A 13,588-nucleotide genomic window follows, 5' to 3' on the forward strand; every position below is an offset into this window, starting at 1 on the left:
TAAGCACCGCGAGCCTGTGCATCGCCTGGTTAGAACCCTCCAGGATCCTCCTTAGATGTCCTAGCACTTCACTCAGGGACCGCTTCGTTGGCCCTCTCGCCCATCGTACTGGAAGCACACCATTTTACACCATACCCAGGCTGGTCAAGACCTGGGCAGGTTTTTGCCGCGTGAGCCATTCTTGAACACTCCCCGCTAGCTATTGCAAAACCGAACTTCCCTTAGAAAAACACATATACCAAATGCTCCCTCCACTGGCGTAAGACAACCCTTTAAGAAAACAGGGTTTCTATGCAAGTTTTCACTTTTGAATTTCTTTTGAATACAATGGGTATTTCTTAGATCTGTATCCCAATACTTCTAGATCACAGGTCTGGATTCCCAAGCAGAATTCCTCGAATTCTGTAATCTTGATCCTCAGATCAAAATCAAAGGTCTCAACTTAGTTTTAGATTCGGTGGGTGATTTGAGTGTAGATTACTGAACTGGTCACATCGTCTATTCTTGAAATTGACGAAGGAGTTATGTCTTGGTCATAGTCTGATTCAGGGGATTGAGTCTCGAAAGGTTCTCCCTGAACTATCTTTATCGAAGAGTAATATTTCAATTACTACTTTACTGAATTTCATTCATTGAGTATTTGCTTAACTGAATTCAAAACTAAACGAATTCTTATGAGGGATAAATTAATCATTTAACTAAAATTTCGACTTTGATAGATTTTCTGAATTTTCTCATTATCATCCTAGAGGATATGAAACGATAAAATTTTCTTTCCCAGAGTATTTACTTAATTCATTTACCCATATTCATGGGATTTAAACAAGGATGAAAGAGAACTCTTGTTTTGATATAAAAATTCTGTATGTATCTATTTATGCATAAAATCCAACTTCTAAAGAAATAACACTTTTATATAAAAGAAAAATCCTTTTATGCATCTATTTATGCATAAAAATCAATATTAGTGAAAGTAACACTTTTACAATAAAATTTTTCTTTTATGTGTCATTTTATGCTTAAAAATCCATTTTGATGAAAGTAACACTTTTATAATAAAAAAATATTCTTTTATAAATCTATTTATGCATAAAAATCCATTTTGATGGAAGTAACACTTTTATAATAAAAAATATTCTTTTATGCATCTATTTATGCATGAAAATCCATTTTGATGAAAGTAACACTTTTATAATTAAAAAATATTCTTTTATGCATCTATTTATGCATAAAAATCCATTTTGATGAAAGTAACACTTTTATAATAAAAAAATATTCTTGATGAAAGTAACACTTTTATAATAAAAATACTCTTTTATGCATCTATTTATGCATAAAAATCAATATTGATGAAAGTAACACTTTTATAATAAAAATATTCTTTTATGCATCTATTTATGCATAGAAATCAATATTGATGAAAGTAACACTTTTATAATAAAAAAATATTTTTTTATTCATCTATTTATGCATAAAAATCAATATTGATGAAAGTAACACTTTATAATAAAAATATTCTTTTATGCATAAAAATCAATATTGATGAAAGTAACACTTTTATAATAAAAAATATTCTTTTATGCATCTATTTATGCATAAAAATCCATTTTGATGAAAGTAACACTTTTATAATAAAAAATATTCTTTTATGCATCTATTTATGCATAAAAATCAATATTGATGAAAGTAACACTTTTATAATAAAAAAAATATTTTTTAATGCATCTATTTATGCATAAAAATCTATTTTGATGAAAGTAACACTTTTGTAATAAAATAATAATAACCAATATGCATCTTTCTATGCATAGAATTTATATCTAAAAGAAATAACACTTTTATAATAAAAAATATTTCTACTATGCATTTTTCTATGCCTAGAATGAAAATAATACTTTTAGAATACACAAATGGTGGGGATTACTCTTTTTGAATGATAAAAGATAAAACTTATTTCACCAATTTTTAGAAAATTTTGCCATAACCTCCTTTGTATGGCTGACCATTTTTCAAATTTTCCTATCTTAAAATTACTTAAAAATTATCCCCAAATGGTTTTAAGCACTCTAAACTAATCAAATTTCACTTTTAATAACAAATTGTTGTCTATGGCTTCTTCGTGTGGAGTCTCATTCAAATCCCAGTCATAGAAGCCTGCCACATTTTCTGCCTTGTCCTAGAAACTCATCATGAGCAAGCCTATCCGCTTGCTTAATTGATCAATATACTTGCACATAGGTGAGCGTGTGCCCTTCTTTCTCTCATTCCCCCCGTCATACGAACCTGCCATGCGACCCTGCCAGGATGTGCGAATCCTTGCACAACTGTCAGCCCTAAACCGAGGCAGATATACTTGTATATGCCCAAGTTTACGTTGGTAGCACCTACATGCAAGCAAAAATGCGATTGTGGTTTGGGGTTCGCAATGCCTGCAACCTCAAGGAGGAGAGACATTAATTCGACCACCCTGGCACGGGCTTCCAAATTAGGTCCTATCAATACACGATTCCATTTCGAATTACACATGCGCGTTGCGATTGACCGCCATTAGCACGGTGGGCCCCACTGCCAATCTTAGACGCTCTCCCGTTTTTTCCGACGAGCTCCCCATGCCCGGGTTTACAGAAAATGTAAACCTAAGCCACATGCCACATGTATGCTTGCGATCTCCCCTCTTTCCATGTCCCACTTCTGCATGGTCGATCCCCTCATCACTCGCATTAAAGATAGTGTGGAGATAGTGTCCGGGGCACACAATGCTTTTAATGGGCGAAACATACACATCATGGTGCAAATTAATTAAAATGAGCCTAGTGATGAAATAAGACAAACATACGGGTAATACAAATTTGCATATTCCTGGCCTATGTAGAGCTCACCACTTAACAACCGAAAAGAAAGACTTATGGCATGTAGAGACATGGACTTCTTATGGAACGAGTACTTCAGGGATCCCTCCCAATGGTGGGACAATCGAACCAGCAAGGTAAGCACTGTTTTACAATTACATGAGAGTACACGAAAACCTATTGGCTTTCCTGAGTTATTGGCTTTCCTGAGTTATTGTTTTGCATCACAGAGAAGCCCAAGATCCCCAGACTTCAAACATAAAATGACGAAGGAGTCGCTGTGGATGTCTGGCGGGTACAATCCATCTTGGGTCCAAGAGGAGCTCAGAAGAAGAGGACTGCAACAAGAGTTATGTGTGCGGAAGGATAAGCGGATGATGAAGGCCAAGGAAATCCACCACAAAGCACGACAAGGAGATAGCAACAGCAACCACCAGGAGTTTCAAGAGCATACTGCTCTTGTAGCCTTACTAAAGGCTTGTGCCAAGCAAAAGGACCTGTGCAAAGGCAGAAAAATACATGCTGATATTCTCAAAAGGGGGTTGCTTGAAAAGAACATTTATGTAGGCACTGCCCTACTCAATATGTATGCCAAATGTGGTGCACTTGCAAAAGCGCAAGAAGTGTTTGACGAGCTTCCAATTCGGGATGTAGTCTCCTGGAGTGCCCTGATTGCAGGATATGCCCAACATGGGCATGGTCATGAGGCTTTGAACTGCTTTGGACGGATGCAAGAGGAAGGTCTATCCCCAAACGCCGTCACCTTTATTTGCATTTTGAAAGCCTGCGGCAGCATAGGAGCAGCTGAGAAGGGTGAAGAGATACATGCTGAGGTTGTCAGGCAGGGCTTATTGGAAAAAGATATTGTGCTTGGCACTGCATTGGTGGATATGTATGCCAAATGTGGTGCACTTGCAAAAGCGCAAAAAGTGTTTGACAAGCTTCCAGTTTGGGATGTAGTCTCCTGGAGTGCCTTGATTGCAGGATATGCCCAACATGGGCATGTTCATGAGGCTCTGAACTGCTTTGGACGGATGCGAGAGCAGGGCCTTTCCCCAGACGCAGTCACCTTTACTTGCATCTTGAAAGCCTGCGGCAGCATAGGAGCAGCTGAGAAGGGCAAAGAGATACATGCTGAAGTCGTCAGGCAGGGCTTATTGGAAAAAGATATTGTGCTTGGCAATGCATTCGTGGATATGTATGCCAAATGTGGTGCACTTGCAAAAGCGCAAGAAGTGTTTGATGAGCTTCCAGCTCGGGATGTATTCTCATGGAATGCGCTAGTTGCAGGATATGCTGAACACGGGCATGCTGATGAGGCTCTGAACTGCTTTGGACGGATGCGAGAGGAGGGACTCTCCCCAGATGCAGTCACCTTTACTTGCATGTTGAAAGCCTGTGGCAGCATAGGAGCAGCTGAGAAGGGCAAAGAAATACATGCTGAGCTTGTCAGGCAGGGCTTATTGGAAAAAGATATTGTGCTTGGCACTGCATTGGTGGATATGTATGCTAAATGTGGTGCTCTTAAAAAAGCGCAAGAAGTGTTTGACGAGCTTCCAGTACGGGGTGTAGTCACCTGGAGTGCCCTAATCGCAGGATATGCCCAACACGGGCATGGTTACGAGGCTCTGAACTGCTTTGGACGGATGCGAGAGGAGGGTCTCTCCCCAAATGCAGTCACCTTTACTTCCATGTTGAAAGCCTGTGGCAGCATAGGAGCAGCTGAGAAGGGCAAAGAGGTACATGCTGAGGTTGTCAGGCAGGGCTTATTGGAAAAAGATATTGTGCTTGGCACTGCATTGGTGGATATGTATGCCAAATGTGGTGCACTTGCGAAAGCACAAGAAGTATTTGATGTGCTTCCAGTTCGGGATGTAGTCTCTTGGAATGTGCTAGTTGCAGGATATGCTGAACACGGGCATGGTCATGAGGCTCTGAAATGCTTTGGACGGATGCGAAAGGAGGGTATCTCCCCAAATGCAGTCACCTTTATTTGCATCTTGAAAGCCTGCAGCAGCTTAGGAGCAGCTGAGAAGGGTAAAGAGGTACATGCTGAGGTTGTCAGGCAGGGCTTATTAGAAAAAGATATTATGCTTGGCACCATGTTGGTGGATATGTATGTCAAATGTGGTGCACTTGCAAAAGCGCAAGAAGTATTTGACGAGCTTCCAGTTCGGGATGTAGTCTCCTGGAATGCACTAGTTGCAGGATATGCCCAGCTTGGAAAGGTTGGAACTGTTTTTGACTCGTTCAACAAAATGATAGAAGAGGGTATAGAGCCAGATCTGGTCACGTTCATTGTTTTGCTTACTGCGTGCAGTCACACAGGTCTAGTGGATGAGGGGCAAATGTACTATGAGACTATGAGCACAGTCCATAGTGTCATCCCAACTTTAGAGCACCACACTTGCATGGTTGATCTTTTCAGCCGTGCAGGGCACTTCGACAAGGCAATAGGAGTGATTGAGAAGGTGCCACCTTCTGATTGTCTTCCGCTTTGGTCTGCTCTGTTGGGTGCTTGTCGAAAATGGGGAAATGTGAAGCTTGGAAGATTGGCCTTTGAACATGCAGTACAATTGGATGAAAAGGATGCTGCAGCATATGTCTGCATGAGTAATATATATGCAGCTGCTGGCATGCGAGCGGAAGCGAATAAGGTTGAAGCTATGAGAATGGAAAATGGAGCATGGAAGATGCCAGGACGTTGTTGGTGGACTGATGCAAGTGGAAATGTACATTCATTTATTGTCGGGGATGACAGTCATCCCCAAGGCAAAAATATCTATGCGAAGCTAAAAGACATTGGTCAAAAAATATCGCAGGAAGGGTATTCCCGAGGTTTGCATTGGGTGTCACAAGACATTTCAGATGATGCAAAGGAAGATGCACTATGCAGGCATAGTGAGAAGTTGGCCATCGCATGTGCCCTCATCAATACACCTGAAGGGACACCTATATGTGTTACAAAGAATATGCGGGCTTGTGGTGACTGCCATTTTGCTACATCGCTTATATCAAAAGTGGAGCGTCGCAAAATTCAGGTCGAAGATGCAAACTGCATTCACATTTTTGAGGATGGAAAGTGCACTTGTGAGGAATATTGGTGATGGTGACTGCTGAGGACAGAACTCTTCAGTATGTTGAAGTGAAGCATTTGTTCTCTTTTAGCCTTTTTGCAATTCGATGATATAGAGCAATTCTAGGACTGTAGAGCTGAGTTTTAATCAACAGTCTTCCACAATATTTGATATTGTAGAAGTACATCCTACCTCCCAAGTGGTTAGCTCAAACCAGTTTGATATCCTTTTCTCCATAGGATACTGTCAGAATGAGCAGCGAAATGAGACAAAAACAGGGCAGAAAAGAAACACAGTGTATAAACTCTACTATATACACAAGATCCGGTACAACACAAGTGTGGGGGGAGAGTGTGGTATATATACCACCTGGGGCTGTTGGTCGGCCAGTGTAAAACAGGCTGACAGCCCCAAGAAAAAGCACATGACTGAGATAAACTCCAGTCAGCCAACAAATGATGAGTCAGCCAGCAAAGAAAAGCAAGTCGGCCACCTCCTTGTAGCAAAATTCCTACAGTTGATGGAGGGAAAAAGTAGAGCCCCCCCACGACTAGCAAAACTGTGGAAAATATGGACAATGAGGAAAAAATGGAGAAACTCACACAGGCGGGCACACCTACAACATTGGCCCTCACTCCCCGCAGTGTAATATGGTGCAGATAGGAGATGATTGCTAACACCCCTTTTCAGCTCCTGGATGTGGAACCAACCCCAGTGAGTTGAAGTGTTGACGGAGCATCAGCTGAGGTGGTAGAGGCTTCGTGAAGAGGTCTACCGCATTGTCCTCCGTCGAACAAAAGATTGCAAGATGTCACCGGCCAAAATCTTTTCAAATATTCGAAAACATACCGCAAAATTCACTAGGAGAGCAAGAAGCAACCATTGGAGTTGACTGTAGGAGAGCAAGAAGCAAGGTGAAGGTGGTGACTGTGCGAGAAAAATTGCATGAGATGACTGCGAGAAAAATTGCACGAGAGCAAGAAGCAACGAATAATGAATGTTGGTCACCTTTATCCACGGAAATTAATGGTCTGTACACGTGGCAGACATGCATGATGGCACACCACGTGCTCGGCGCACATATGATGACACGTGTCAAAAATTTTATTGATCGTAATCATCATGAGTACGGTCCCACGTCCTCCTTGGCACGTATGGACATGCTCTTTTGCACGTGTCGTGCTTGTCCTCGGTAAATGTGATACTCGTCCTTGGTAAATGTCAAGTGTCCTTGTCTTTTGCCGTCGTTTTGTTCTGCCTCCTTCAGCTGCGTGTATTCCTCCGCCGTGCCTCATTTACGCCATCTCTGCGATTTATCAAGCAAGCGTTCATCACTTCAATATTTTCCTTGCGTAATTCTTTGGTAAGTTATCAAGCAATCACTCTTGGTCTTAAATGTTATATTCAATCATATATATCATGTTTTACCTACGTTCATTAGATATTGGGTCAAACGAAAGGCAATGTCTGACAAGTCACCACGACGCAAAGAGTGAATTACGATTTTTTTTTATGTAGCCATATTGTGTTATAGTGTTTTGGACATACTTTCTTGTCCTATACATTGTTATGTGTCGTGTATGTTATCTATTACTTATTTCCATGACTTACTTTGTGAAATGAAACGCTCTGTGCAAGAAATCACTACAGCGCGTTGAGGGTATGACGATTAGGTCTGATATGCCTCTATCTTGATGTAGTGATTTGGACCTATTTTATCGTCATAGGTGTTGTTAGGTGTATTGTTCTTGTGTTATTTTGTCAAATGAAAGGGTCTCTTTGAGAAATCAATACAATGCGAGGAGTTGATGTAGATTTTGTCTAAAGTACCCATATCACGTTGTAGTGATTTGAAGCTAATTCGTTATCCAAGTTAACTTTTTCAGTAGTTTTTGTATTATTGTCCTATGTATTTATTGAGAAGCTTATCATTTAACATTATGACTATTTTCAGATGGCGCGTTGTACGAAGAAGACTGCAAGACTCTTATCTACAGATGATCCTCAATTAGGTAGAGAAGCTAGTTCGGGAAAGAAAATGTTTGCACTGCGCTCAATGAGGAGACACAGATACGACCAACATAGATCTGTCCTTCTTGAACTAAGGAAGGTGGAGAAACATATGCATTGTGTGGTTCTGAAGTTGCTATTCCAGCATGTAGTCCGGTCTATATCCGAGAATTTTGGCATTAATATGCGTTGGCAGGCCTCTGTCCTAGGATGTTTGCAAGAGGCTGTGGAAGACTGGCTTGTCGAGTTTTTTCAGGATAGCTATGTCCTTGCCGCGCATGCACACATAATCACTGTGATGCCGAAAGACATGAACTCGCTTCGTTTGCTCAGGTTCAGATATGACCGTACGCTGGAGCCCGCCCTACTTAGTGACAAGAGAATGAAAGGAATTTTGAAAATCTCGCCTTTGACGAAGAAAGTTAAGATCACAGAAGTGATAGAGGCTAGTCATTCACGTGACACAAGGCTCAACGCACAAAGGATTGGCGACTAAGCCAGGATGCAGCAGGAGCTCCAAGAATTGTGGTTAAAGAACTCCGCTATTCGAGAAATGCATAAGTCGAATGTGAGAGCTTTGAGTTATTTTGTCTCCTCGTTTCACGTTAGACTTTCGATGCGAGGCACTGCGAAATTTTTTCCTTTCGATGCGGAGGAGATTGATGTTTTATCCAATGTTTTAAGGGAGGTCAACGATAGAATTATCATAACAGTTCTAAGGTTTGCTACGTCCTTTTCATCATCGTGATTGTAAAGTGGGTTGCTTGTCTAAAGTAACTAATATAATGTAATCTTGTGCAGCTTGGTTATATCAAATCTCCCATTCGATGTTCAAAATCGTGTATATTATAGATTTCCTTCTTTCCTCGGTTCTTACTGCACAACATACGTCATTGATTGATGTATGTCCGTGGTTTAGTTCGATAAATTTCGATGTAGCTCAAATAATCCTAATGGCATACAATGAAGAGTAAGTGACATGCAATCTTATTTATAGTCTTAGTATTGTGACCTATATTTACTATATATTTTTGATGTTACTTCTAATACTCCTAATTACATATTGTAGTTCACACTGGAGTTTGATTCTTTACGATATGGAATCCAAGACTTGTTACTTGGCCAATTCAGGTGAAGAATTCCATGGCACCGTGAGACAGTAAGTCCATACATTCAGTATTTATATATTGTAACGAGTTGGAGAGAGAGAGAGAGAGAGAGAGAGAGAGAGAGAGAGAGAGAGAAGATTTGGTTAGAGATTTCATTAGCTAGATTAAACATTTAAACTCTTGTTGCACCCCTCATGAAGAATGATTTTCAAATAATCAATTGCTCGATAGATTCATCCATGGGTTAAAACACGAGGAGATCTATAATGGAGAAGTAGTTAGAGAACTTTCAGTATTGACAACAGTATTGTTTCGTGCACATCGGTTAGAAAGCTAATAACTGCTCTCGAGGCCATAATCTAGGACACACTACTAGAACACACAAGGACTGTGAGATGCAGAGTCCCACAGCAACGGGATGGCCATAATTGTGGTTGGAGGGTATGCTACAACGCAAAGTTGCTGCTACATTTTGTTCTCTCGTTACCCGCAGAAAATGTAGGCATGCTCCTTTTTTTTAATGATATGTTACTTTCCTTCCTCATTCTTTGACGGCACGTTTATTTTTTTTTTGGCTTTTTGTAGAATCCACGATTATCAGAATACTCCGATGTGGATTTAGGGCTGTTTAGAGAAGAGGCCATTGAGCATATTATTGTCAACATTTATAGCATGCCGCCTAATATCCCTGTTGCGTTTGTGCCCCCTCCACCCCACGGCCGCGACCAGGACCACCGCCACGTCAGTACCCCCGAACACAAGTCGACAGGTTTGTTGTCGAGCTTCCAGAATCTGATGAATCTGAAGATGTCAATTTGGAAGCTTCAGCCTCGCAACGATAGCAAGCTTTAGTTCCAGAAGAGCAACCACCCCAAGAGTGTCCGGAAGAGCAACTACCCCAAGAGCGTCCCAAAGAGCAACTAACCCAAGAGCGTCCCGAAGAGCAAGCACCCCCTCAACAACAAGCCTCACCGCCCCAACAACAAGAATCATCCCACACACAATAGCACGCTTCGTAGGAAAAAATGAGAACATGCTATCAATGTTTTAAACATCCAATAAGAAAATGTAGAATATTTACCTTAGTTTCTATTACTCTAAGAAATACAAAATGTTATGATTGATGTAACTATATGCTGTCAAAAATACATTTATCTTCATTTATCTCTATGTGATGGTCGTTTGCACCACGAAAACTTGCTAATGTCTTTACATTGAATGGTCCTTTCTTTTCTCCTTGGTACCTATTTTCAAAAATCAAAGCAATGTATATAAGTAATAATGATTATGACGTAGTTTTGGAATGAATACTTTTTTGAGGTTAGATTGAATAACATACCTTATGGCCATTGCACTTGAACACATAATCATCAGGCACTTGTAGGTCATCCTCATTTGCCAAGTCTGTTCTCACTTGATGCAGTGAGATTTTTGACCTTATATTGAGTACTGTCAAAGAGCTCATGTTCAAACCATACCTCTAATAACATCAATGGATTTTCAATGTAATCCTCCAAGTCATGATCAATTGCTACAAGTTTTCCATTGACATAATGTCATCTCATATAATGAAAGGCCAAAATAAAATTATGGGAGCCAATCATATATTTACAGATAATAGATTTCATATGGATTTTGCAAGTAACCCCATTTAATTCTTTCACATTCCAATTTTGACATGAGAAATCCAAACATTTCTCTGATTTATAGATAAACATTGACAATGTTTTTTTGACCTCCTCGTCATAAAAGAAGTTGACAAAAACATGCAATGGCATAAAGACAAAAACATGCAATGGCATAAAGACAACGATTTTCACAAAACGATTTGCTACATTTGGTCTTATACACCTTTGCACATTTTGGTATATCTTTAATCTAAAGTACTCACTTGTTTCTGCTATTGGTATGGGCCATTCTGGACTATCGAATGAAGGTAGTGGTAATGCTTTCAAAGATCCATAACCTGTAACACTATGAGGTGCCGTGTAAAATTCATTATAAAAGAAAACTCCTCTCTTTGCCAAAGACCTGCTGGATGTTTCTTTGTATAGCTGCTCACCAATAGATGCATGAAAAACATCGAAGATTCCCCCACAATACTCTCTATAGGCTGCCAGTCAACCAAGGTTGAAGGATATATATCTATAAAGACGAATACAAGAGAAGCATAAGTATAGAAATGAAACACATTACATAAACATAATGTAAAAACATTTACTTACAGTTTGGTCTATGGAGTGGGATTCCATCAGGCAAACGTTGCAGATGTAGTTCTAAGTGCATGTAGGCATGTTGTATAAGGACTTCCTTAATGCTCCTACCTGTGTCAAAGAGTTTGAAGTCTTGAACTCTACCTTTGTAATAAGTGTCGATGAACTCATTCTTTGTTTTTTTTCGCTTCCTAGTTTGCAACATAATCTAACTACCAATAGAGATTGTGGTAGGAATCCACCTTTGATTATCCATATCAAAACTGTTGTATACTATAATAGCTCTAGCAGAGGAGCAAGGACGCTTAGGACGTCTGGTTTCCATGGAAGCAAATAGAAAATAAACGCAGATGTAAGAAGATGAGATGGCAGACGCGATAACCTCCAAAACGTGCGAAATTTTTAGAGAGAAATCCATTCATTAAATGACGTAGGAATTTTGAAGAGAACATTTCAAATTTTTAGAGGAAGAAAGCACTTTTATTTAATGAGCTGAACGAGAAAAATTTTTAGATTGAAAACCATTCATTAAATGAGCTGAGATTTATTAAATGAGCTGACAACACTCTATTTTTCATATATATTAAAGAAATGACATTATAAAGTGTGGTCAAATGCATTTCGTATTTCTTTAATAACAATATATTCATATAAAGAATATATGAAAAACGTCTAATTATCAAACGTTCTGTTACAGTGGCTCTCTTCCTATTGGTCGAAAGCCTTTCTCTCTCTAGAGAAAAAAGGCCCAAAGTTGAGTCCAAAATTTGCCTAATGTAGTGCTGAGTCAAAGCTGAATTAGACAGGGTTAATTGAGAGTCAGTAGTGGTCAATTTTAGTGTCCAATTGGGTGACAAGATACGTCAGCCTGAAGGTGCAGAGGGATAGAAATAATATTTTTGGGTTGAGAGGAAGTCAATTAGGGTTGAATCTGACAGCCAAAAGTCTATGAGAGTTAGATAGAGTTTTTAGTGAGCAGGAGGATATCTAACAGAGTTAGTTGGAGGTCAGCAGATGTCAGATAAGGAGCTACAATGTTGAATCATCATGGGATCTTAAGTGTTTAAGGTTTTCAAAGTGCTAGAGGAAAAAAAAGTGGAAAGGTTTGAGGTCGACTGAGTTAGCTGAGTCAGGACTGAGTCAGTTGAGTAGGAGTCAGTAGGAAATTAGCAAAGGGGTGTTGACATGATCAGCAGGGTAGTACTAGACCAAGGGATTTGAGGGTTGTTAGTTTTGGAGGAGAATCTGGGAGTCTAGAGGACAAGAAGTTGCTGGAAAGTCTAATTAATTCAATTGAATCAGATAGAAATCAGTGGCAATCAACAGCGTACTAGACCAATGGATTTGAGGGTTGTTAGTTTTGGAGGAAAATCTGGGAGTCTAGAGGACAAGAAGTTGCTGGAAAGTCTAATTAAATCAATTGAATTAGACAGATGTTAGTGGCAGTCAGCTGGGGTCAGATAAGGTGAGCAGAGCAGCAGATCAGAGGAGGTCAGTTGAGGTGTTAGGGTTGAAGATCAGGGTGGTTTAGAGTCAGGGTTGACTCAAGTAGCCATTTTGGTGGGTCAACTGATTTAGACTAAGAAGGTCAGGTGTCTGACTACATTAATAGAGAGTCAAAGCATAGCTGCAAGGCTACTAGGTGCCTTGAGCTGGGTGTTTTCAATGATTTAGATGTTATAGAGGCAGATTCTGTTTGATATTTCCATGTTTTGGTGCCTCCACAGAGGAATTGGGTTGAAGTACCTTTGGTGTTGTTTCCTATAAGTTGTGCATATTATGATACTACAAGAGCTTTATGCTCTGGAAGCTTCTTCAGGAGTGTATGTTGTTCAGCTTGGGATTGTCATGATTGTGATTGGAGTTTAGCAAAGAGTCATTGAGTGCTCCTCTAGTATAGGGTTCAGATTCTGAAAGAGGATAGCCGTAGAGGCAAAGATCATCGTCACCTCACATCCTTTTGGCGCCCCACTAAGGAACCCATTTCAGGTAGCTTTGGTTTTTTCAATTAGATTGAAATGGCTCAAGATTTCCCAATTTTCCATGGGTTGCCACACATGAAGATGCCAAAAAGTTCGTGGAGCAGTTGGAGATCACTTACTTGATAAAAAACAGGCAAGAGCCTATCTTTATGCTAAAAGGAATCTTTGTTATTACTTATAGGATGAGGGCTGACAATGGTTGAAGGGCTATGAAGCTTCTCTACAGGCAAGTGATCCTCCACAAGAGCTCACCTATGAAGCTAAAAAGCAAGAGATCTTGCAACATTATCAGAAGATCCTAATTAGGCATGGCATGAAATTCTAGGGTTAACTTAGAAATATAGGGTG

The 13,588-nt window shown here is 39.9% G+C and overlaps 1 protein-coding gene across 1 annotated transcript; it reads left to right on the forward strand.

Annotated features, from left to right (window-relative positions):
* The first annotated feature begins 2,828 nt into the window (after nucleotides 1-2,828).
* LOC147616603 (pentatricopeptide repeat-containing protein At2g27610-like) lies at nucleotides 2,829-7,337 on the forward strand. Its single transcript, XM_086777668.1, has 2 exons — nucleotides 2,829-2,986; nucleotides 3,080-7,337. Exons 1-2 carry the CDS (start codon nucleotides 2,906-2,908, stop codon nucleotides 5,954-5,956), a joined length of 2,958 nt encoding a protein of 985 aa, XP_086633794.1. The 5' UTR covers nucleotides 2,829-2,905; the 3' UTR covers nucleotides 5,957-7,337.
* The last annotated feature ends 6,251 nt before the right edge of the window (nucleotides 7,338-13,588 follow it).

Source organism: Cibotium barometz, chromosome 38 (assembly GCF_041138505.1).
Source record: "Cibotium barometz isolate CiBa-2024 chromosome 38, ASM4113850v1, whole genome shotgun sequence".
NCBI classification, from domain to species: Eukaryota; Viridiplantae; Streptophyta; class Polypodiopsida; order Cyatheales; family Cibotiaceae; genus Cibotium; species Cibotium barometz.

What these genes read in the sequence shown, in the direction of transcription:
- LOC147616603 (XM_086777668.1), top strand. Translation starts at nt 2,906, where the DNA reads ATGGCATGTAGAGACATGGACTTCTTATGGAACGAGTACTTCAGGGAT. An exon ending in GGGACAATCGAACCAGCAAG is followed by an intron (nt 2,987 to 3,079) that starts GTAAGCACTGTT and finishes TTTGCATCACAG; the next exon opens with AGAAGCCCAAGATCCCCAGA.